Here is a 23,918-nt window from a genome sequence, read left to right as displayed (position 1 = left end):
ATCCTCATGTCATGACTTCATATTTTGCTGAAACTCCATTTAAAATAAAGCTATGACAGTTTATAAAATGCACAAACGGAGAAACTTCATGGAGTTTGGAAAACTAATAGCCTATTTTGATTATGCTGCCAAAAGTTTTTTCCAAGTTGAAAGAGTGTCAACAAAAGCCTGGGAAATTTTGTTTTTTTTTTTCTTTTAATTTTCACAATCATTCATAGTTAAATAGCAAAACATTAGTGACATACTTGGCGTAAAAAGAGTATCCAAGAGACAGCTGAGTCTCTCTGTGTTATGACAGGGGAGTGTTCACCTCTCCATGAGAGGCTGTGACCAGTAAACCCATTAAAAACATCCACAACTCTGCATGACTCACTGCATGAGCTTAGTTAACTGTGAACACTCTTCATCACTACATCCCCAATGAGTTGAAACTGTACAATGCAAAGAGGTATTTGAATTATCCTGTTGCTGCCCTTACTGGGCCCAGACTCATTTAAGGTGGACTGAGGTGACATGGAAAAAATGTCATGTAAAGGAGAGAGACCTCGAGCACAGGGGTCCAACAGTGGGAGTGCATAAATGACACCACAGGGAACCTCCACCCAAAATGCAAGATAATAAATAGTTCATTGCAGCAACATTTGCTTCGAAGTTGATAACGTCTTTGTAAGAATGATGCCGAACCACATGCTTTCCGTTGCCTGTTGTAGAAAAGAGTCTGAGGATGAGCTGGCCTGTTCACATTTGACACAGTGTGACTCAGTTCTTTCGAAACAGGGTTTTATTTTAATCTCCTACTTTCTTCAGATGTAACAAGTGTAAACATACTTTGTTTTCAATGTCGACTTATGAGGTAAATTATCTACTAAGAAGAATTCGACAGTTTCAGTGGACTCCTATCATTAGTTTGCACCCATATGCGCGCACACACACACACACACACACATACAGGAGGGGGAGAGAAAGAGTGAGACCTCCTTGGGGGTGGGGTGGGAGGTTGATTGCATAATACACTTCAACTTCAGACCTAGAGTTCTGGCACTTTCTAACATCTGACTATTTGCTGTGTGGAAGTTCGTCCTCAGTGCAGGTCAACAGGTGAGCTCCTTCCTTTTTGACTGAAATTTGCTTCTTTCTCTTTTTTTTCATAACTCAATTTTTTTTAAATAACAACACATTTATTATGATAATTTTTGTTAAATTGTTAATGTTTTTTTACATTATTATTATTATTATTATTATTATTATTATTATTATTATTATTATTATTATTATTATTACTATTATTATTATTATTATTATTTTCTTCTTCTTCTTTTTATTATTATTATTATTATTATTATTACTATTATTATTATTATTATAGTATTGATTTTATTATTAATAATTTTGTTGTTATTAATATTATTATTATTTTTATTTTCATTTTTATTACTATTATTATTATTTTTATTATTATTGTCGTGATCATCGTTGTTGTTGTTGTTGTTGTTGTGATGTTATTATTGCCATTTGGTCATTTTTATGCACACAAAAAAAATCAGCAGTCAACAAAATGAATATTTTTCTAATTTTTTGTGTCACTCAAAATTGCATCATTTTATCAAAAGAGGTTGTAAGAGTTGCATTAACTTGTGAAACAAGAAAGTTGTATTGTTATGGTAGTATTGTGAGTAATAATTGAAACAGTATTATGGTCATGTTAACTGCTGTTTTTCTTTATCAGAGTGTATTCAAATGTGCTATATCTATCTCCAAACACGAATTCAGTAATGAATGACTCAGTTTTATCAGTTAGAAAAAAAAAATTTCAGCCTGTTGCTGTATCATAGATATGTGTTTCTGGCATGTGATTAAAAGTTTAATGATGTTACCAACAACAAAAACAAAAGCTTAGGTTAGAAAAACATATTTGACATGCTCATTGTGGTTACAGACCCTGATGTATAGATAGCGTCTAACCACAAGACAAAGCCACAGTCCTAAGAATTCCTCTTATCTGCTGACCACAGGAGATTATGACAGAATGGATACGGACAGCCTCTCTGAACAAACTAAACTACACACAGGTGTTCATCAGCAGTCACAGAGTCATTATATGTATCATATTTCCATCATATGAACGACTTTTTATCTACAACCCCACTTAAAATGTGTCCTCTTGGCTTCACATGGACCCCGATTATAGAAATAACCAAAAATGAGTATACATCCCTGCAGTGTTTAATGGAGGATTCGATAGATGCTGCAGCAATCAGCCACAGCTGATGACGTCTGTCAGTGCCGCACTTGGGTGTCTGCAGAGGAAAGATAAGCAGCAGCAACCTGCTGCACCCAGAGGCACCCACTACTAGCTGCACTGCACTAACCTGCAAACTTGAAGCCTCTTTAAGCTTGCTTATCTGTGAAACTTACAAGGAATTTTATTGCATGAACTTGTGCTTTGAGTTTAGCCGGTACCAAGACACCTTAATCTCACAATTTGGTGATCTCACATGTAATTGTTAAATGACTGTTAAGGTTTAAAGATGTTTTTAACACTTCCTGAAACATATCAAGTTTGTATTTGAGAGAACAGGCTGGATAGCATTTGACTTGAAAACATTGTGGAGTAAAATATTCTATCTTTAATCAGACTCAGAACATCAGAAAAATGGCTGCCTTCCTCCACCACTGCCCTTTCCTCAAGTCTGTTCCCAAGCCTGCGTTGAGGGGAACAGGAGCTGCCTTGCTGTCACTGGCCGATCAATGTCCCATCATCGCTCGCCAGATCAGCGTGAGTGGCCCAGGCTCTCTGCAGGCCAAGCTGGGTGTCTCACCCTCCCAAACAAAGAGTCACCAGCTTCCAACGGAGGACCAGCGGCGGCTGTACGCTCAAACAGCTACACAGGTGGCTGTGTCAGTTTCCAAGGACTGCCCTTTTGTCACCTCTCAGCTTGGGATGGTCAAAGCCAGTCCTGAAGTACAGGAGGATGTCAGAGAAGGTGAGGAGGAAGGAGACCAATTTATAAAATGTTAAACACAAAAACAATCTAAATCCTAATCCTGATGACGAAACACTCCTTTTTTTCACAGGTTTCATCAGCTCTCTGTTCAAGGGTTTGAAGACACCAATCTTCCCAAATTCTGCTCAGGCCAGCCCAGTCACCCACCTCCTCAAAGACAGCATGAGTATGTTTCACAGCACAATGAATCCAAGCAATACACACGTCATGTTTGTATTATAGCGGTGTGACGCATGATACTCTGTTGAATGTTTTCCTCACAGTGGGCCCAAGCTACGACTATGACAGCTTCTTCATGGAGAAGATTGCCGAGAAGAAGAAGGACCACACGTACAGGGTCTTCAAGACTGTAAACAGGAGCACTGACGTCTTCCCTTTTGCCGAGGATTACTCCATCTCTGGACGAGAGGGCTCCCAGGTGTCTGTGTGGTGCAGCAATGATTATCTGGGAATGAGTCGGCACCCTCGGGTCCTCGGGGCAATCAGGTGAATGAGTCAGAAGAATGAAGTTTTAAAAGTGGTGTACATGAGCTTACTTTAAATAATATATCTATACATTCTAGTTAAGGTAATTTTCTTACCCACCATGCAAGATTTTACATTATGGGTTTTCACTTCAAGAACCAATGCTTTGATGTTTCAGAGTGAATCAGCAAACTGAAAGTAGGTCATATTAAAGATTTGTTTGATGTGTGGCTAATTTTTGTTGTGGATATTCTCAGAGGTGCTCTTGACAGACACGGTGCAGGAGCAGGAGGGACCAGGAACATTTCAGGCACCAGTAACTTCCATGTGTCCCTGGAGAAGGAGCTGGCTCAGCTGCACCAGAAAGACGCAGCACTTGTCTTCTCCTCCTGCTTTGTGGCCAATGACTCCACCCTCTTTACTCTGGCAAAGATGCTCCCAGGTAAATACTGACATGTGACCTCTGAGCCTTTGCTTTTGTTAAGATTTAGGGAAAGAGCTACGAACATGGTTTGATAAGAATGATGTCACATTTTGACAGTCATATGCTTTAAATGATCTTTTATTATTCTCTCGAGCCAAAAAATACATTTTCATCCACCCTTCATGGTGAAAGGTGTGATCAGAGCTGATATGATTTAAAGGGAAGTCATCTCCACTGGTTTCACGGTGTGTTTACTGTGGCGCACAGGTTGCGAGATTTACTCTGATGCAGGGAACCACGCATCAATGATTCAGGGCATCAGGAACAGTGGAGCCAAGCGCTTCATCTTCCGCCACAATGACAGCCGACACCTGGAGGAGCTGCTGCAGCGCTCAGACCCAAAGACACCTAAAATCGTTGCCTTTGAGACCGTGCATTCAATGGATGGTGAGTACATTAATCTGTTGCACAAGTTAATTCTTTGAAAATAACATCTATTTAGTGAAATGTTTTTACTTTTAATGTGCAGAAATGTGGTTAAGAATCTCTTGTTCAATGTTAATATACTTTTTAGAATAGATTTGATGCTACAAAAACCCAGATGATCAGTCAATTGAATTGACTTATGTGCCACAGAAGCTTTAGTATGAAAAAAAAAAAAAACTATCTGCAGGCTGATAAATCCAGGAAAACATTATAGAAAACTGATGAAAAGAAAAAATCCTTACTTCTTATAAATAGTCAACCACTTAGCATATAGAAAGCTAATAATTGATAAAAAAGAAAGCCAGCTTGGGGTATTTATAGCTTTATAATCTGCTGATATTCAGTCTTTTCCACCCATTATATATCACTGTCTGATGTGGGAGGAAAGTTTTCCTCCCTCAGCTCTATTTCTCTGTGTGGTATTACACTGTTGACAGCTCCATAAAGCACAGACTGAATGAATGGAGGCTGTGACTGTATCTCAGTGGAAGAAGAAGGCAACAGAAAACAGAATGTTGTTTTGGTATAAATGTTTTAGGTGTATTACAGACAGATTTACAAACAGTAACTCACCACATATATTTTCATAACAAAGTACATATCATGATCACACTGCTGACATCTGCAGTACAGATTTCCATCTGCTCACCCTAAATGCACAGCTCTAATCATGCTACCCTATTTTGTGTGGTCCTCAGGAGGCATCTGTCCCCTTGAAGAGCTGTGTGATGTAGCTCATCGTTACGGAGCTCTGACGTTTGTTGATGAGGTTCACGCTGTGGGTCTGTATGGAGCTCATGGAGCAGGAGTAGGAGAGAGGGACAATGTTATGCACAAGCTCGACATTGTTTCTGGGACCTTAGGTGAGTATTAGAGAGAAATCCTCTTTTTCCTGCTGTTTTGTCTATTTTCGCCTCAATTATGGAAGGTATGATAAAACATCTTATGCATAAAAGATACAAAAGCCATCCTCAAGCCTGTAATTGCAACATAAATCTCCTGTTGGTATCGTCCACTGCTGACCACAAAGGGCATGGCAAACGGACTCCAACGGTCACAGATTAATTGGCCTCTTCTCAGAAAAACTTACAACAAGGACTTTAACTGACATTGTCAAATTGCCAACACAGCAGCAATACCTCTGATCAAGCTCGATACGCCTTCAATGCCTCTCCCTGGAAAAAAATCACTTTTTGACAAGAACTCAAACTGACACTGTCATATTGCTGACTCTGCAGCAGTGCCTAGGAAAAAAAAAGCAAAGTATTTCTCACTGGTGGTAAATAAGGGCAAGGGCGAGGTGAAGTCTATTTACAGGAAACAGAGCTTTATCAGCTGGGTGACAGCTCTACCCCTTTAATGGTCGCTCTGATAAAACCCTCACCAGGGAGTTAGTGCTGTGTGGGGTTAAATAAGGAGTCACTGGCAGGCACGCCTTAGGAGTTCACATGAGTATAAAATTGCACTAATTTAGAATTTATTTTGATACAGTAAGGTGGTGCAATTATTTCTGACAATAAAAAGGTTATAATTTCTTAGTTTCATCAAAATGGTGGTATGGTCCAAGACCTTTTTTTCAGATATCTTCATATCCCTTAATCAATTAAACAATCAGAAAACTTAAGGAAAATTAATATTTCAAACTCTAGAAATTAAGATTAAGCATGACTAATTTAAAGTAATTTAAACAAAAAAAAATTGAATTATTATTTTAGATTGGGGAAGTATTCTATTAGTTACTGTTATTAAACAGCATTATTATTATTATTATTATTATTGTTATTATTATTATTATTATTATTATTATTATTATTATTATATTGTTTTATTGTATAATATTGCTGTAGGAGAAGTAGGTGTTGTTTCTTTAAGGCTGTCTTGTAGTTAAACTTGTGAAAGTTCATATTTTATGTTTTCTCCATGAAATGTGTAATTCCAATTTTGGTGCATTAAATAAAGAAAAAAAATACTTTTTAACAAGTTTTCCTTTGATTTAACTCACTTCCTCCCTCTGAGTATTTTCTACCCCTCACCTCACATAACCTCCATCGTCTGTTTCTGCTCCAGGAAAAGCCTTCGGCTGTGTTGGAGGTTACATCGCCAGCAGCGCCGCCCTGGTGGACACAGTGCGCTCCTTTGCAGCTGGCTTTATCTTCACCACTGCTTTGCCTCCAATGGTCCTGGCTGGGGCTCTCGAGTCTGTTCGGGTTCTGAAGAGTCCGGAGGGACAGGGTCTGCGCAGAGCTCACCAGAGGAATGTCAAACACATGAGGCAGCTGCTGATGGATAAAGGTCTACCTGTGGTTAACTGTCCCAGTCACATCATCCCAGTACAGGTATGATGGTCTATAGGTGCTGCTGCCTCCACTGTCTTACTATAGAAAATCCTCATTTGACTAATCTAAGTTAGTATTAGAAGTATTAGTTTGCCTTACAACTATCAATGTCACATCTTTTTCTTATAATTAGAAACAAAGTGCTGCATATTCCATTGTTTGATTAGTTTTCTTTTATAACATAACAGCTTTCACAAAACCATTTGGTGTATTGTATTAACCGTTTATTTTAAAGGTGAAGCATTTATAGGTCACACTTAATTCAACTCACATTTAAATGTTTAAAACCTGAATAAATGTTTTGTCTTGTAGTGCATCTTATGATTATTGCTCAGAACTCAAATAATAAAGCCCCCAAAGAACAAGCTGTGTCACAGTAATGGTCTTAGAGTCTCTGTACTGAAACCTGCATCCTCTGGTGGGCTCATGTCCCCTCTCATCATTCATTTTGTAGGTGGGTAATGCTGAACTGAACACAAAGGTGTGTGACACACTCCTGGAGAGACACAACATCTATGTCCAGGCCATTAACTACCCCACAGTGCCTCGTGGTGAAGAGCTGCTGCGTTTGGCTCCATCTCCTCATCACAACCCAGCCATGATGGAGTACTTTGTGGGTGAGTGCAGAGATCTTCACAGAAATTAGGTCAGAGTTCTTTTAGTAGTGGTTTAATCAATTTAAGTGGGGACAGTGGTGGGTACAAGTGATTTGTGCTTGTTTGTAATCATATGAGTATCTTGGCATCCACTTGTTACAATACACCGCAATGCAGTCACAATGACATTGCTCCACAAAGATCCTTAAAATGTTCTGCTAAGCAGCAAAACTCTGTAATCATAGGTAGAAGGTGAGAGAAATAACATTTGATTCATAGAAGTACAACAGAAGTGAATATTAGTATTTCATTGTGCATTCTTATTGATCGGTGTGTTCAATTCACAGAGAAACTGGTGGAGGTGTGGCAGGAAGCAGGACTACTGCTCAACAGCCCAGCGACAGCTTCCTGCACCTTCTGTGACCGCCCACTGCACTTTGACCTCATGAGTGAGTGGGAGAAGTCCTACTTTGGCAACATGGAACCACAATATATAACTGTGTCTGCATAACTACCATCCAAACAGAAGTTGACAATAAACAGATTAAGATATATTTCCACACCAGTTTAATTCACAAGGCCCCACTTTAGGTGCAGTTTAGATCCAGTGTTTCAGTCTGTTTTTCTGTGTATTTATGCTTACTATATTGTGGTTGCTGTCATTGGTATGTTGATATAAAATGTGCCTTCTTAATTTTGAGAGCATAAAAACCTGCACATGGGCACTTTCTCATAATTCTAATCTTGGTGTGATTATTTGGAATAAACAATTTTAATTCATTCTGTGTCTTTTCTTTGATAACATCATTTGACCATAAGTCTTTTTTTCTTACACTTTAGTTGATAAATATATAAACTATCATGGTAGAGTGGTTCATTAAGTAAATTCACAGCATTAAAAATTATATCTAATAAAAATCTTCACCTGCACTCATACTGGTGTTAAACTTGGATTGAGGTTGTAAAAATAATCTGGCCTGAAGAACCAGTGAAAAAACAATGTAGCGTCCTGAAAATATGAGGATAAGCCGACAGCAGTTAAAGTTGTGTAGGCACTTGCATGATAATAATATGTGACCTCAGCTGGAGCTCATTTGTGATCCTCACTTTCAGAACTAGTTCACATTACAGGGACTGGCCACCTCTCGTTTCACCTTGGCCCTCAGCCTGCGCAGCTCTGCGTTCTCACTGTCCATTACAAGTCCACACTCAACGAATGTCCAGGCTTTACAGAGCTGCTGCTCTCCATAGTGCTGCAGCGCCCCCCGCAGGAAGCACTCAGCCAAACGCAGCCTCCCTAAACCAGCCTCCACACACTGGATGGTCTGGTCCCTATGGAGCTCTAGGGCCTGAGTGAAGTCCTCCAGAGCTGGTCCTTCTTTGGAGCAGAGCACCAAGCTGCGGCCACGTCGACACAGGTCCTCAGCCCAGACGTGAGGTTCATCTGAACAGCTGGAGTCAGCTCCGCCGTGTCTCTGGATAACTCTGTCCAGGTCAATAACAGCCCGCTCATGTAAGCCAAGTTGAGCTAGGCAGGCGGCTCGCTGACGAAGATACTGAGGTCTGTGATTGCCGGTTGCTTGAACTGCCACATTCAGGAGAGTGAGAGTCTGATCCCAGTGGCCACTGGATGACACCATGCTGGCCTCACGAGCTGCTGCCTGTAACAGGACGAGCAATTCGAGTCAAAGTATCATTAACATCAAACTGTAATGCACGCAAATCAAGAAATGATCCATATAATAAACACAAGGCTAAAGAGGAAGTCAGGTTGGGTGAGACTGAGAAACAACAGAAATAAGAGGAAAAGGATTTGGTATCATGACCTCGTCAGTCTCTGTGCTCAGCCAACTTGGCTACATTGCCTTCTACACAGGATAAAAGAGTTATGGGTATATGAATTATTTTTCATACAATTACATTAGAAAAATCCCAATTATTTCCTGATGTTGGTATGAAAAGTGCAGGGCATAGACAAAAAAGACATGTTAGTGGCTCTCACGCTGTACTGGACTGAGGCAGCCTGCCTTGAGCTTACCTGTGCAGTGCGTTTTCGCTGACTGACTGGCATCAGGGCCAGCAGAAAGTCCAGACTGGATGAATCTCTTTCTGTCAGTTTGCTGAGCCTGTGAGCCGCGCTGCAGTAGTTCTGCTGCCAGGCCTCCACCACTCCCAGCCTGGCCTGAGCAACTGCATCTCTTGGCTCCTGGCCAAACACCTGGCACAGATGAGCAGCCGCTGCCTCCACTTCACCTGGAGCAGATGAACCACAATAGCAGGAAGAGGGATAACTGTAAACTGGAAGCACCTGGTACAATAGCCTTTAAATCAAAGTGGGAACAGGCTGAACCAAGATGTCCAAGGAGGATTATCTCCGGTGGCATTAAGGATCCTGCTAATTCTCATCTCACCTTTGGCTAAAAGTGTGTCCACATAGAGGAGGTGCCACCTGGGGTCTCTGCAGTCAGTCCTCATTAGAGCTCCACCAATAATAAAAGCCTCTCTGAGCTGCTCTTCATGGCAGGGAACAGAATGAGAAACCAGGATGTCTGAAAGATTGGTTCGACAAAACTGGTGCAGCCAATCACAGACCAGCTTCCGAGCCTTGTCCTTGAGCGACAGGATGTCCTTTGTTGCTATGTCTGAGTTTATCTGAAGTGCTGCCAGGACATCGTGAGTGCATTCCTAAAAAAGAAAAAGATTTTGAATGTTTAAATTCTTCCAATACAAGCTAGCATGGAAACTGTACACAATCATGCCATGCATTTTTGGAACAACATAGCTGTTGTATTGGGAAAAATAAAGATTTAATAAAAAAATAAAATTCTCAACATTCTGTGACCCACAAATACCCATCTCTAAGAGCTGAGGCATCAGATCTGGATGGTCATAAAACAAAAGAGAGTGAAAAGAATACCTTTTGTTGGTTCAGCATGAGATGGGTGAAACCTCTCCCACAGAGTGCCTGGACATGTTTTGGATTCTCCTTCAAAATGGCACTGAAATCAAAGATAGCAGTCTTTCTTTGGCCCAGCAGGGCATAACACCTTGCTCTCTCCAGCAAAGAATCTGCTGCCTCGCCACCTACAACAACACATCTACATGATTAGTGTGAATATATTTAGATCACTTCCATTTTTCTGTTTACTGAACACCATAACTACATATTAACTAGCACTAACCCAAAGAGTTATAATGAGCCTACATGGATTTTAGTAAAATAGTTCAACTGTGGCTTGGTTTCTACTCAGACTGGCTGTCTTAGATAAGATCCAGTCAACCTGCTGCTATGAAAAGATACAATTCTCTGTTTTGTTCTAGCCAAACATGTAAAAAAACATATATCATTCTCAATATTTTATCATTCTGAAAGTTCCTCCAATCAAGACTGAGTTTTTCTATAGATGATTTATGAACAAACAGTGATTGCATACATAATAAATATCCACATCTGTCAGTTGAGTTTTAATCACCAGAGGCCATGATAGCAATAGACAGATAAGCCACAGCCTCCCTGACAGCGCTCTCCTCTCGTCTGCCCTCCAGGATGCGTTTGGCAGCGGAGTGACAGTGACCCTGCAACAGTGCTCGATCCTTCTGCTGTGCCACTGCCAGCAGGGGGCGCAAGCAGCATGTGTCACCGCACTGAATGAGCTTTTTCAGCAGCTGCACAGAAAACAGAAAAGTTAATGTCATTTTAGATTATAGGAATGTTTTTAATTCTTTAATTCAAAGGAAATTTGCTGCTTCAATTGCAGCATCAAGTGAATGTTTACTGGTGTTCACTCTATTGCGACACTCAATGATTCAGTAATAACATTCATTCCAACAAGCATGATTTTATGTCACCCTTCTCTTAGCAGTCCAAAAATACTGATGGGACTGTTTGAGAAAGTCAAGAACTTAACATGGTTTCTCTTTAAGTTTATTTTAGTTTGTTTTGTTAACAGTTTGTTAGTTATGTATTTTTTTGTAATGCCTCATTTTTATTTTCATTTCGTTAAAAAACAACAGAAAAAAAACTTTCGCCAACTGTTTTTGTTTTTCATTAGTTTTTATTAACTATCATAACCTTAGGCCTTGTACACACATAGCCGGGTATCTTCAAAAACAAATACCCCCCCCCCCCCCCCCCATTAATTTTTTAGAAATACTTTCATCCACACGCAGCGGGGAAATCCGCCATTAAAAGCAGCTTGAAGCATGCCAAACCAGTATTTAGCAGTGGGTCTTTTTTCAGATGTAAAACCTGTGCCAGCCAATCAGGATGAGCCACGTCATTCAGCTGTAACATATGAGAATGGAAAACTCCATTTCTCAGGGTCTACACAAAACCATGAAACCAGAGTTTTCCAAAATCTTCACTTTGGTCAGAGTTTTCAGATAACAGTTTTCAGCGACTTAAAACTGCGTTTTTGTGTGGATGACAGGCCTTAACGTTGAAAGATAAATGCGGTTTCCCAGACACCCGGCTACGTGTGGACATGGCCTTAGACTGTGAGGACGCACCTGATTGGTGTCGTATAAGAAGCCCCTGTGTAGCTGCAGCAGAGCAAGACGAGCCAGTACTGGGGCCCGGGGACTGGTGGACCCTATGGATAGCAATAACCGATATGCCTCCTCCACCCGGCCAAGCTGGTACAAGGCGTCTGCTGCTAGGATCTGAGACCCATCAGTTCCAGGCAGGAGCTCCATTAATAGCAGAGCCAGGGAGTGAACCCCAGCAGGAGTCCTAACAAAAAAAAAAAAACATATTTTCAGAGTTATAAGAACAACCATGAATATAAACACATTTTTAATTCACACGTTTAGAATTTATACCAGAGATTTTCACCCTGTGACAGCTTGAGAAATCTTCCAGTAAAAGATTGTTTAATAAAATGTGATATAAACTTCATACCCTGATCTCTGGTTGTCCCTCTTTGATGAGGCCTGTAGCTGTTGTCCCTGCTGGTGCTGCTGGGAGTCCTCACGGGCACAGGGCTTGGATTCCTGCTCTTCTGTCCCCTCCAGCATGACCCGTCCCTGCTCCAGTAAGACAGTGACCAGCAGCCCTCGGTAGTTCCATGGCACCAAGCAGCGAACAGTCAGTGCTGTTTCCTGAGGCTGCAGCCTGCTGGCAGTGATGTAGTCCAGAGCTGTGAGGTAGTATAAGCCGCCCATCATGCGCAGGAGGCCCCTGCCACACAGTGCCCGCACACAGCTGGATGGGTGGGGGGCATTATGTTCAATCACGGACTGGAAGTCCTCTAACGCCCCCCTGTGTTCATCAGAGAGAAGTTGAGCGTATCCACGGAGAACCTGCACTGTGTTTTGATAGCTCTGCTGGCCTTGAGCAGCAGCTAGCTGGCTGCAGATAGAGAGGGCCTCTTTGTGTTCCCCTCTGAGGAGAAGACAGTCTGCTAGTCGCACCCGCAGCTCTCTGCCTCCCCCATCGGGCTCCAGATGGCACAGAGTTCGCAACTGAGTGATAACAGGATCCAGGAGTTCAACGCCTTGAGTTGATCGAAGGTCTGGACGAAGGAGGACCCTTTCTCTGTAATCCGTCAGGCCCCTCTCCGCCTGCTGACGGAGATGGTTGCGAGCAGCCATTCCCGTGCCAAGATCAGTGAATAACTTTTGGAAACAGTTCCTGGCAGTAGCAGGATGAGTTTCAAACGCCTCCCCCAGGTCTCTGCATGCCTCCACAGTCCTTCCACCTGATGACAAGTAGGCAGCTGCTCGACTAGTTAAGAGCTTGGCCTTCTTTTCAGGAACATCTTTAAATGGCTCGTCTTCAATTGTCTCTGGAGTTTTCTGATGATGACCATGATGCAGAAGGGCAGAGTACATCTCTGCACTGTCCACAAATCTACCAGTTGAAAACAAATATGCTGCTTTGAGTTCCCGCACGTCTCTGTCACCAGGTGAGATGGCCGATAAAAACTCCATGATTGTACAAAAAGACTCTCCGTTCAGCTTTTCATTAGTCTTTGCTGATTCTCTGTCATCAGTGCCAAACACCAGGGAGGAATGGGTTTGCTGCAGTTGGTTTTTAAAAGCTTCCACTATTTTAGGGAAGTGCTGAGCTTGTCTGCTTTGAATGAGTGCGGTAGTTTCAGATTTATTGCTCAGGTAAGCTCTGAGGTAAAGCTTCAGCCCCTTGTCACTGCTCTGCTCTGAGAACAAGCAGGCCAGGGCTCGAGTTATCTCCAATACAATGCAAGTTGATCCTTCCAGGTGATGGTTTTGCTTTCCTGCAAGAAGAGCAGTGCAACGAGCGAAAATCTCCTCACAGCTTTGCCCACCGCTCTGAAGGAGAGACTCCATTTTGAAAATGGTGGCTGACAGGTTGTTAGGGCACAGTGTGGACAGAAACACTGCTACAAGACCCTTGTTAAGACCTTCAGCAGGCTGGTTGTCCCCATAACAATCAAGCCAGCTTTCTAGAGTAGAGATTACTCCACCCAGGCTGGACTTCAATGTCCGCATGTGGGACACAGTAGGGGCAGCATGAGTCCTAAAGGCAGACATGTAGAGAGCGGTAGCCCTTACCAGCTCTCCAGCCTCAAGGAATTTGTCCCCCTCTTCACACAGCTTGAAAAAATTTACCCCAGGTTGGACCACAGCAGTCATGGTCGGACGGCTGGCCCTCTTTATTTCTTCAAGAGCTCACAAGGATATCACCATTAGTCTCACCTGAGGATTTAAAGGGGACAAGGAAATGCAACTTAACCCCTTGATACCTGTTGATGCAAATTTGCGACATACCCTATCAGGTCATGAGGCAGCTGAAATGACCATTGTATCTCATTATCACCTATCGATTCGTATTCTGCACTTACCAAAGATCGCAACAGATCCACTATGTCACAATATATTGGTCAGGGGATGAACTTCTCATGTCTATATATTTAATATAACTTAGTTTGAACTATTAAAACTATGTCTATATACTCAAATATATAACCCCCACTTAATTGAAAATCAGTAAGAGTGCAAAAACATGTAAAAACAATTTATTTTTATAATTGTTAAAATAATTCAGGCAGTAAGAGGTTAATGCAACAAATCCCCCCCCCCCCCAAATAAATAAATAAATAAAAATAAATAAATAAATGAATAAATAAAAATAAAATAAATAAATAAATAAATAAATAAATAAATAAATAAATAAATAAATAAATAAATAAAATAAAAAATAAAATAAAATAAAAATAAAAAATAAAAAATAAAAACCTGGCTCTAATAACCAATTATAGTCCAGGGCCCATATTCACAAAGCTTCTTCAGAGTCCTTTCAGAGAGCTTCTAACTTAGCCTAAAAATTCCTAGCAAGGAGTCTATGCTTAAGAGTGTTTCAGGAAGTTTCTGAGAGCAGCTCTGAGCAAGGGGGGAACAGAAACTTTTATCTAAGTGAGGAGGTTTGGTTGACCCTGTTAATGGGTAAGACACAGTCTCCTAAAAGCTGTGATTGGCTGTTACAGAAAGGGAAAAAGATTAGGAAAAAAAGAGCACTCCTAATGAACAGATAAAATCAATCAATGTAAAATCAACATATCGCATAACTTGGACTGTATAAGTAATCGTGACATTAATTTTATGTCATAATGATGAAACTTGGCTAAATTAAATCAATTACTTCAAAATGTTTGAACGTACTCCATTCCCTTGCTAAATATAGTGAGCTTCTTATTGTTCTGTTTACTGATGGTAATGTGTCTGATTTTAATGGTGGATGCAGACTCAACTGTCAGCACTTCCTGTGATTACTGGCGTCCTTTTAAAAAGCAGTTTGATTCATCAGAACAACCAAAGCGACAAACGAAACGGATAAAAAAGAGAAAGTTATATAATTTTTTTATGCTCCTTTACTTGACTGTTTATGGGATGGATCAGCAGCTAAACAGCTGAGTCAGGAGGCAGAAACTGTTTTAATGTGTGTGGAAAGTCCAACACCAATATGAGTGGCCACTCTTGGGCTTCTTAAAAGTCATCCTCCCTCCTCCTAACAGTTTTTCTGTCTTAGGAGCTCTCTTCAAGGCTTAAGATAAGATAAGATAAGATATACTTTATTGATCCCCGGAGGGAAAATCATGTTGTTTGGGCTCTCTTCCAAGCAAAGAATTGTACACTCATAAGACATTTTGTAAACAACTTTTATCTTACAGAGGAAAAATTCTAAGAAAAATCTTCGAATTCGAAGACTTCAAAGATTTTTCGAAGACTGACGTCACAAAGAGCTACTTTTAGTCTTAAGATGCGTTGCAAATATGGGCCCAGGATTCTAGGGTGGCCAATCATATTTCTGTGCATAGCCACCTCATGGATACGCCCCTGCAACAGCAATGACCCAGTGAGCACTAACCCTGTCTGCCAGGACAATTTAAGTGCTTGTTTAAAAGACACATTATCCAAGACTTCTCTGCATCAGTCATGCAAAAACAAGAAATGAATCTGCATTGGCACTTATAGTGCTACTTTGTTGACATCTAAGGAGCCTGCATTTTGTACTAAACGTTTATATATATATATATATATATATATATATATATATATATATATATATATATATATATATATATATATATATATATATATATATCATGCTTTGACATGCTAGTATTTCTTCACAAAGGCAAGTGAAGTTTTGTTACATGTAAATTAACAGACGGTCGGGTTATGCTGAGTTTATTACCACTATGCCGAAAACGTACATAGAGACACGAATACGAACATGTAAATGAGAGGGGTGCCTCCTTATGGTTTACCTACCTGCTGCTTCCACAGTTTCCAACATTAGAGCCAACCAAAACTTGATCAAAACCGAGCTAAATCCTTCGTCTGTTCACTTTGTGTTGCTGAATATCCTGGAAAAAAATGGGCCCCATCTTGGTAACTCAATAGCGCGGAGGCACAGAGTTGCCAGGGAAACGCTGCGTGCTCTAACAACAAAAGTTCACCATAAGTTTTTTCTAACTTTTCAAAAGGCGTAAGTTTTTCATATTTAGCGCAGCGACAAACCAACCGCAGGTATCTTCACAGCAACTCCTCGCACTGTCCTCGGAACGGGGCTGTCCAGATGCGCGAGATAGTGTCCTCGTGAGCACAGGTCCGGTTGCCAATGGAAACCATTACCACTAGCTCCCCTGGAAATACCACAACACCACAGTGACAGGGACGATAAAATCGGTTCCCTGACGTTTACTCGGGCAGAAGTTGACGCTAGTGCTTACAGGAAGTGTAAAATGAGAGCGAAATATGTCAGAAATTGCAAAAAAGGCAGCGTCCTTCGCTGCCCAGTAGACATGCTAGCAGAAGCATTAGTGCTTACAGCGTTTATCCCTGTTGCCTACAGTAAGTGTCTGCACAACAGCACAACCAATAAGGAATCAAATCTTTTCAGAAAATCGTTTTAACCTATATTTTTTCTTTTTCATATGTGCGAACAAAGGAAGGCATCGAAAATGAGGAATTAGGTGTTGCAATCATGTTACATTTGAGTGAATTTAGAAAAATGAGTACATTCAGTGAAATTTAGCTACTTTGACATATTACAGTTTTATATGGTTGATAAGATAGTTGTCTGTGGTGCTTTGTGATCCAGGGTTGATCAACAATGGTGCCCAGGACAGCTGCTCATTGAGGTGACACTGAATTTGCAATTCATGAGATCCTCAAGAATAAGCTCTAAGCACCATGCAAACACACTTTTTTGAATGAAATCCTGTGCTTCAGAGTTCTCACCAGCCACTGCAGATACAACTCAGTTAATACTCCCACCATGTGGTCAGGGATTTATTTACAGCATGATGTATAATGACAATATTACTTTGCCTCAGTTTCACAGTTCAATGTCATATTGATTTATCTTACATAGGTGACTTCATAAGCAATACAAAAAAAAAACAAAAATGATCATCTAAAATACATACACCCATTCACACACATATGTCAAAAGAACCAAAAGTATGGCCCCAGATTTTTAGAAAAATAAAAATTAAACGATAAACTTAAATATTTACAATATCCAACTCTTTCACTGTCAGTAATTGAACTGACATACATAAAAATCTCAAAGTGAGATACCCCAACCCCACTACAGGAAATCATTACTTTGGATGGAATATGTGTGGTTAGGAAAAACCCAGCCAACTGCACACTGACACCATTTATTTGCAGTAAACTGAAAATCTGACGTCCTGTGGGGATTTCTCTTTTCTCTTCTGCGAGGGTGCACAACAAAACTCAGAGGCTAGTTTTGTTCAACAGTGTTTCATCTCAAATGAGATGAGTGTTTTAAATGATCTGCAGCACCACTGCTTAAACATCATAGATGCACACTAAAACGTTCACACATCTTAATCAATACTCAACATGGAGAAGAGTATTTGCTTAGTCTTTCTTAAGAAAAAGAAAAAAAATGTATTTTAACTGTTTTTTTTCTGTTTAGCACTCCCTGTGTATAACTCACAAACAAAAACACAGTAAACACAATGCAACTGTAAATCCTTGCTACTGCTGGCCTTAAAGAGACAAAGATGAGTCATTGCTTTAAAGTGTTCTGAAGCATGACGGGGATTTCCCTTTTTTACATTGTTCTTCTCTACCTCGATTACAGGATTGAGTGTAACTGGCCGTAATGTTTTCCTAAAAGTCAACCTGTTGTTGTTGTTGTTAAATGCACCACATGATGATTCAAGCTCCTGTTCTGCTGCTTACCCTACAATGTTCATTGCTTGGACTGCAAACTCTACATTGCAAAAGCTCATTTAGAAAAAATAAACATGACTGAAAAGAAGCCCAAGTAAAGAATGGTGACATACTCAGTATGAGTTAATTAGATAAGAATATGTAGAAAACACAATGTCAGCTAGTAACAGTGTCATCAGCCTAGTAATCTAAACTGGATTGTAGCATACATTTTAAAAAGGTTTTTTTTAAAGATCCACATCAACAGTATGGTTTGTAATGTGTTTCTCAGAAACTGGAGGTTTCTGGTCTTCAGCTTTGGCGTCCAAGGTTCAGGCACTGATGATCTTTTTGAATGACTGTGTGGCACTTGTGCACTGCAGATGCAACCTTACATTTCCTGTATTGTGCAGTTAAACCAGATTTCTGTCTTGCTTCGGTCATGTCCTGTGCTGCAGATTCTCCAAGCTTTCCTGTAACAGCTGAGCACAACCTGATAAATTCATGTAGTGCAAGACCGAGAAGACATCACTCAGGTTTGCAGAGGGGCGCTGGCTCCACAGCCTCAGCATCTGGTACTGCTTCTCTATAGAACCAATACTGAAACCAGCCTCTAGCTCCACCCGCTCCAGCTGCTGATCCGGCACTAAGAGCAGACGTAAAAACTCCTTCCACCTACGCAGGGGCACCTCCTTGATAATAGCATAAAGGACGATGGCGGGCCAGCGTTCTGATTCTTCATCTTGTCTTGAAGCTGTAAAGAGAGGATCACACACATCAGAGGGTACTGGAGGTGGGAAACTAGGTCATTTGAAAAACTATCACCCACCCATTGTGCTCATGCTTAACCACATATAGATAAATCTTTTCTGCCTGGGAGTTTTTTATGTTACAAATTTTCCCCAAAATTCAATGTGCAGCCTCTATATATTATGTCCTTTGATTTGTTGTTGGCAACTGTAAATATCAAAATACAGAAAGCGGCTCTGAGCTCAGCAATGGGAGTACAGATTTGTGCTGTTATCCTCTGTCTTTCTGACTGTTAACAAATCACATGAAAATACCAACTCTAAAATCGGACTTCTCTAAAATACCACACAACCGTGAGGTCATTTCACTCTATAAAATGATTGAAAGACTGATTAAAGTCAACAAGACTCAAATGTAAGTATGATAACTGGCACATTTTACACTTCAAATAATAAAAGGTGTAAACATATGTAGAAGTTCCTCATTACAAAGCTGTTCTAAAATTATGTAACCAGACACAAAAATTAACTGTTTAGTTGTACACATCATTATCTTATTTTTATATTCACACAGAAATCAACATGTTATCTGATGCTAAGAAAGAAAAAAAGAAAAGAAGGTGATGGTGTTTTGATTCACAGCTTCCACCTCCTACCTTTGAGCCCAGGGCTGATCATGATAACTAGTTTGCTGAACAAACAAAGATGAACAGGCTGCAGCTGAAGATATTACACCACAGTTGTAATCAGATGAGGTTAAGTGTCACCTTCATGATCTTTTTCTTCCTACTTTTCCATATTTAGCTGATGCAACATTACTAACAGACAAACTTCCAGTTGAAGTTTAAGAGGGAGAGGGTGGTGGTTGTACTCAAAGTCACTTATAGATGCTTTTGATTAAAAAACCTTGAAAAATGCAGGATCATCATGCATCACTGGGTCTTTTTGTCCTTGAAGGCCACCATCACTTCAGAAATGGACAGTGACACACACTGCACCCTTGATATGTCATATCATGCTCTATTAGTTTTGTATCTTAGAATTATTCAAATTCATAAGGTCACTTTTAAAATCTACCTCTTACATGCATAATCTAAAGAACGGTTTTGGACAAATATCAATAATAATGAACTACCACATAAACCTTTAAGCATCCACACCTGTGCCACTGAAAAACAACAAAGTCTTAATGTATTTAGAACCAGTTCCATGTTTACCAGTTGTGTCATCAAATGACACCGAGAAGTGAAACTCACCTTTCCGTTCAGTGTCTAGCTCCAGAGGACTGACGTGAGCTGGTACAGGATGAATTTCTGTGGTTGGACTCTGACTCAGAGGCATCAAGGGAGCGTTCTCAGGTACAGTGAGTGTCTTAGCAGAACAAACAAGACGGTGAGGTAAATATCACTAATGTAAACAGCTTTTTGAAGTGTCAAAGGGTGAAATGCATTAGCCTTTCTGAAATACCAGAAAACCATGTTTCTAATTCATTCCAACTCTAGCTTAATTCAACCACAAATAGTGACGAACATTGCTGTCACCTTTGCATGCTTATCATTTTATCTGTCCCCTGACTATCTACCTACAGGAAAGCTCCTGTCAAGATGCATAGAATATCAATGCAGAACAGAAACTGCACAGGCCTTCATACTTACCACTGTGGTTGGGCTACAGCCTTGATGACTGTTTTCTGTGAGAAGAAAAGCAGATGTTATCAGTAAGCTTCCATCTTGTCATATTTGATTGAGAGGCGTGCAAAAAGAAAGTCAGATGAATTTTAGAGAAAATATTTGGTGGAAATACTTAATTCACTAGTTCAACGTTCTTTGGTTTGCAGTTAACCTCATATTTAAAACGTGAAGACTGATAATATTGATAGAAGTTTCAACAGCAAAGTGTATTTAAAGCTACCAGTTTGCAGGACATGTAAGTTACTGTAACTCAAAGTTGAGTGAAGTTGAGTTTAGTGAATGTTCTTAGTTACTCTCTGCTCTTTGGTTACCTTCAAATTTGAGGTCCTCAACGGGTAACTCCAGGTCTTTGTTGGTGCCAGAGCAGGGACAACAGGCAAGGTATCTCAGAGGGTTCCTGTTTAGGAGTAGGAGCCAGGAAAGCACCAACAAAGTCACAATGGCAACTGCCACCAGGTAAAACCAGTGCATTGCTGTCAACAGGGAAACACTGACATCAGTCCAGCAGCAAGGGGAAACAATCAGGGTCTGCTCATGTGAACACCAAGACACTTCAGGCTCAAAAAAATAAAAGTTAAGAATAAAAAATACAAAACCACAGTCCATCCGTAATAAACTTGTTTAGGTACCCAGCCTTTCTAACTCACAAGGTTGTGTAAGTTGATCCACTGCAGGGCCGTTTGAGGATTTAGGCTTGGTTGAAGCTGGTAATGCAGTTGACGGTCTTGTATTAGGTGTGGGTGGATCTTTGACGGAATTCATTGTTGAAATGAAGCTGAAAGAAAAAGAACAAACTAGTACGAATGACGGTAGAAGCACATTGAACCATGTATTAAAAGGTCATTTCAGTCTTGAAACAAGGTTGCATCTGCATTTTTCATTCATACATTCATTCATTTTGCCTTGGTGTAGTAGAGGGGCAATTAAGCACAAAAGCAGAGAAACTTAGAGACTAGGGATTGGCCTGGCTCAGATGGGTTCAGTTGAATGTTTTGTTCAAATATTCATTCAAATACTTTTTGCTCAGGGTCAAATACATTACAAATTGAAGATAATCTATTTATTTATTTATTTATTTATTTATTTATTTATTTTTTACAAGCTACTAAAGAATCCTAACAGGAAGTACGTTGTTTCAATGGGTCCCCCTTTTTTTTTTTTTTTTTTTTTTTTGCTTGTTTCACTGTAAAAATTGTAAACCAATCCTTTAAGTGATCTAGTAAAAGTAAAAACAGGCCAAATTCCTTATGCAAAGTAACAATTGTCTATCAGTAGGGCTACGCTAACAGTAACTCAACCTGACTGAAGCTTCTTCAGGTCAACACTTTTAACACCTGCAGCCTCTCGGCACAGATAGTGCAGTGCCCCAGTCAAACCACAAGAACTCAGAAGTTCACACAGAAGGGAAGAACATAAATTTCTGCAGAATGAGTGAAGTTTCCTCCATTTGACTGATGAGATCACAGCCCCTCTGTCAGGCTTGTTTGCCCACATGCCAACTTCACATCCAAAGTTAAAAGTAAAAAGACTAGAATTATAAAATAAAGTCAAAACAGCAGCTAAGGAAAGGTTAAAAGACAGAGAGATGTTAAGGATGACTGTTTGATGCTACAAAGTGCAGGGATGAATGCCCAGCTCTAAAGCTATCTCCTGTAGCTGCTGCTTTCTCCAATATTTTTCGGATTTTTGCCAGAGCTCTGAGTCCATTCAGAAATAATCCAAATGCATGTTGTTTTTAGTTTGTTGCCCTGACTGATTTCATACCTTTTACACTTCCTTTTGCAATCAAGATGATCACCCGTCTCTGAAAAGATAAATGTGAAGATTAAAATCTTACTTATGTCAGTAGTCGGTTTTCATAAAGTGGAATTTCAGTGTCAGCATGGAGAGAGAAAATGGTTATCAGTACTTCCCCTGACTTCTCCTACCTTTGCAGTCTTTCAAAGGGCATGGTCGGCAGTCAGAATTGGCACTGTCACCGTAGTAGTACTGTCCCTTTGGACAGTCACATTTTCTATTACTGTTATAGCGGCATGCTTTTATTTCTTCCTCGTGACCTGAGGAAAAATTGTTGGACAGTGTTTCTGTTACAATAGTATTCAGATAAAAACAGAAATTTAAAGAATCATTTATAGATTTTAGCCATTTAGTTCTCTATATACTCCACACACAGACAAAAGAAAAAAATTTAATCTATCAAGTTTTCAAAAAGAGCTGAGTGCCAACTCACAAAAGCATGACTGTATTTAGGGATACACTGATCCAACTTTTCTGGTCCCAGTACCAATACCTGAGCTTTGGGTATCAACCAATACCGATACTGATACGATACCAGTGTTAAATGACAATCTGCATGCCCTACTGTGAGATAAGGTTGGTAATGTTTTTGGTAATATGAGTACATATAGAATAACTGAAGCTGATATTTATTTAAACTATAAGTACTTAAATGTTTAACAGCAGTTTGGTTAAAACAATGCTTCAGAACTTACAGAAAGACTATTTAACTGAAAAGTTTTATACCCTGTAGACTAAATCATAGTTAAGCCTTTGTGTCAAATTCAGACTGATCCTTTCCAGCTGATACCTGATACGAGGATCAAGTCGGGGCATCCCCAACTAAATTCATGTATGGTTATTTATATAACTTGAAATTATTATGCAATCCAAATATTTTTGGGTTGAACTAAAATTTAATATGTTGCTAGAAATGTCCAAAACAAAGAGCCTCTTTTTTAAAAAAAAAAGACCCAACCAGAGCAACAGCAAGATACCCACCATGACAATGTGAACACCTGATGCACTTTGATAAGTTGTTTGGTATTTCTGTGTACGTGTTCCCCGTACATTTTTCACATCTGTGTGGTTTCCCGAATTCAGCACAGTTATCTGTTTTATGATACCCTAAAGAAAAGAGCAGAAAAATGGATTGAGAGAATGTGACAAATTTCCCTTAAGTCAATAGTACTAGGTTTTCTTAGTGCATGCAAACAGTTGCTATGACTTACCAGGTGGACACGTACTATAACATGCACTATGGGTTTTTCCTGTGTACACACCATAACTCAGTCCAAAAAGAAAGGCAAGAATCTGTGTGAAAACAAAAAAAGATGCGGTTTGACGTGAAATAACATGTAAATAGGAGAATGCACATAAATCAGCCCAACCTTTTAAAACCACAGAGGCCATTACAAAAGCACCACTGGGGTAGGAATATGGCTCATACAACTCATCAGACACATATACTCCTGTCATTCTTATACACCTTTAATACCCAGCATTCTTTAAATCATAGTGTTTTAGATGTTCACATAAATATCCACAATTCTCATGTCAAAGTCTTACATCAATAACTCTGAGCAGGTGCTTGGACCAAACAGTCCCCATCCATTTCTGAAAACAGTTTTACCGATTTGCCTCTTATCAAATAGTCTCCTGCTGCGTTCTTCTAAACAGTAGCAGCGCATCACTGAAGAGCCCTTGATACACTTTCAT

At 40.0% G+C, this 23,918-nt stretch overlaps 2 protein-coding genes and 2 long non-coding RNA genes across 5 annotated transcripts; 1 reads left to right on the top strand and 3 right to left on the bottom strand.

The window, feature by feature from the left end:
* Positions 1-1,008: 1,008 nt before the first annotated feature.
* On the top strand, positions 1,009-8,024 carry alas2 (aminolevulinate, delta-, synthase 2). The gene is made up of 10 exons (XM_074682320.1): positions 1,009-1,098; positions 2,636-2,984; positions 3,076-3,171; positions 3,269-3,491; positions 3,728-3,912; positions 4,162-4,341; positions 5,079-5,243; positions 6,448-6,716; positions 7,171-7,333; positions 7,660-8,024. The coding sequence occupies exons 2-10, from the start codon at positions 2,654-2,656 to the stop codon at positions 7,821-7,823; spliced, it is 1,776 nt and encodes a 591-aa protein (XP_074538421.1). The 5' UTR covers positions 1,009-1,098; positions 2,636-2,653; the 3' UTR covers positions 7,824-8,024.
* Positions 8,025-8,055: 31 nt separating this feature from the next.
* On the bottom strand, positions 8,056-16,396 carry ttc34 (tetratricopeptide repeat domain 34). 2 transcript variants are annotated; one of them, XM_074682319.1, is made up of 9 exons: positions 16,320-16,389; positions 16,067-16,236; positions 12,213-13,990; positions 11,822-12,044; positions 10,786-10,978; positions 10,230-10,396; positions 9,724-9,997; positions 9,351-9,565; positions 8,056-8,973 (listed from the first exon to the last, which is right to left on the bottom strand). In XM_074682319.1, exons 3-9 carry the CDS (start codon positions 13,925-13,927, stop codon positions 8,428-8,430), a joined length of 3,333 nt encoding a protein of 1,110 aa, XP_074538420.1. In that variant the 5' UTR covers positions 13,928-13,990; positions 16,067-16,236; positions 16,320-16,389; the 3' UTR covers positions 8,056-8,427. The 2 variants fall into 2 exon arrangements, with proteins under 2 accessions (XP_074538420.1, XP_074538419.1); XM_074682318.1 differs by having other exon boundaries at positions 16,067-16,396.
* A 3,636-nt stretch (positions 16,397-20,032) lies between these two features.
* On the bottom strand, positions 20,033-20,796 carry LOC141798855 (uncharacterized). Its single transcript, XR_012599200.1, has 3 exons — positions 20,735-20,796; positions 20,388-20,422; positions 20,033-20,103 (listed from the first exon to the last, which is right to left on the bottom strand). It is a non-coding gene; the product is annotated as an uncharacterized LOC141798855 (long non-coding RNA).
* Positions 20,797-20,808: 12 nt separating this feature from the next.
* LOC141798854 (uncharacterized) lies at positions 20,809-22,481 on the bottom strand. The gene is made up of 4 exons (XR_012599199.1): positions 22,352-22,481; positions 22,188-22,227; positions 21,071-21,198; positions 20,809-20,896 (listed from the first exon to the last, which is right to left on the bottom strand). It is a non-coding gene; the product is annotated as an uncharacterized LOC141798854 (long non-coding RNA).
* Between the last annotated feature and the right edge of the window lie 1,437 nt (positions 22,482-23,918).

This window comes from Halichoeres trimaculatus, unplaced genomic scaffold (genome assembly GCF_033239565.1).
Source record: "Halichoeres trimaculatus isolate MK-OKI-2021-1 unplaced genomic scaffold, fHalTri1.1 fHalTri1_scaffold_11, whole genome shotgun sequence".
NCBI lineage: Eukaryota > Metazoa > Chordata > Actinopteri > Labriformes > Labridae > Halichoeres > Halichoeres trimaculatus.
This window is presented reverse-complemented; position numbering and strand designations above follow the sequence as displayed.

Bases quoted from the DNA above. Each gene is read 5' to 3' on its own strand.
- ttc34 (XM_074682318.1), bottom strand. From the start codon at position 13,927: ATGACTGCTGTGGTCCAACCTGGGGTAAATTTTTTCAAGCTGTGTGAA. The intron at 10,397-10,785 runs GTGATTAAAACT...GTGTTGTTGTAG, and splicing joins TATTGCTATCATGGCCTCTG to GTGGCGAGGCAGCAGATTCT. The intron at 9,566-9,723 runs GTGAGATGAGAA...CATCTGCTCCAG, and splicing joins GGACACACTTTTAGCCAAAG to GTGAAGTGGAGGCAGCGGCT.
- alas2 (XM_074682320.1), top strand. From the start codon at position 2,654: ATGGCTGCCTTCCTCCACCACTGCCCTTTCCTCAAGTCTGTTCCCAAG. The intron at 3,492-3,727 runs GTGAATGAGTCA...GGATATTCTCAG, and splicing joins CGGGTCCTCGGGGCAATCAG to AGGTGCTCTTGACAGACACG. The intron at 3,913-4,161 runs GTAAATACTGAC...TGTGGCGCACAG, and splicing joins TCTGGCAAAGATGCTCCCAG to GTTGCGAGATTTACTCTGAT.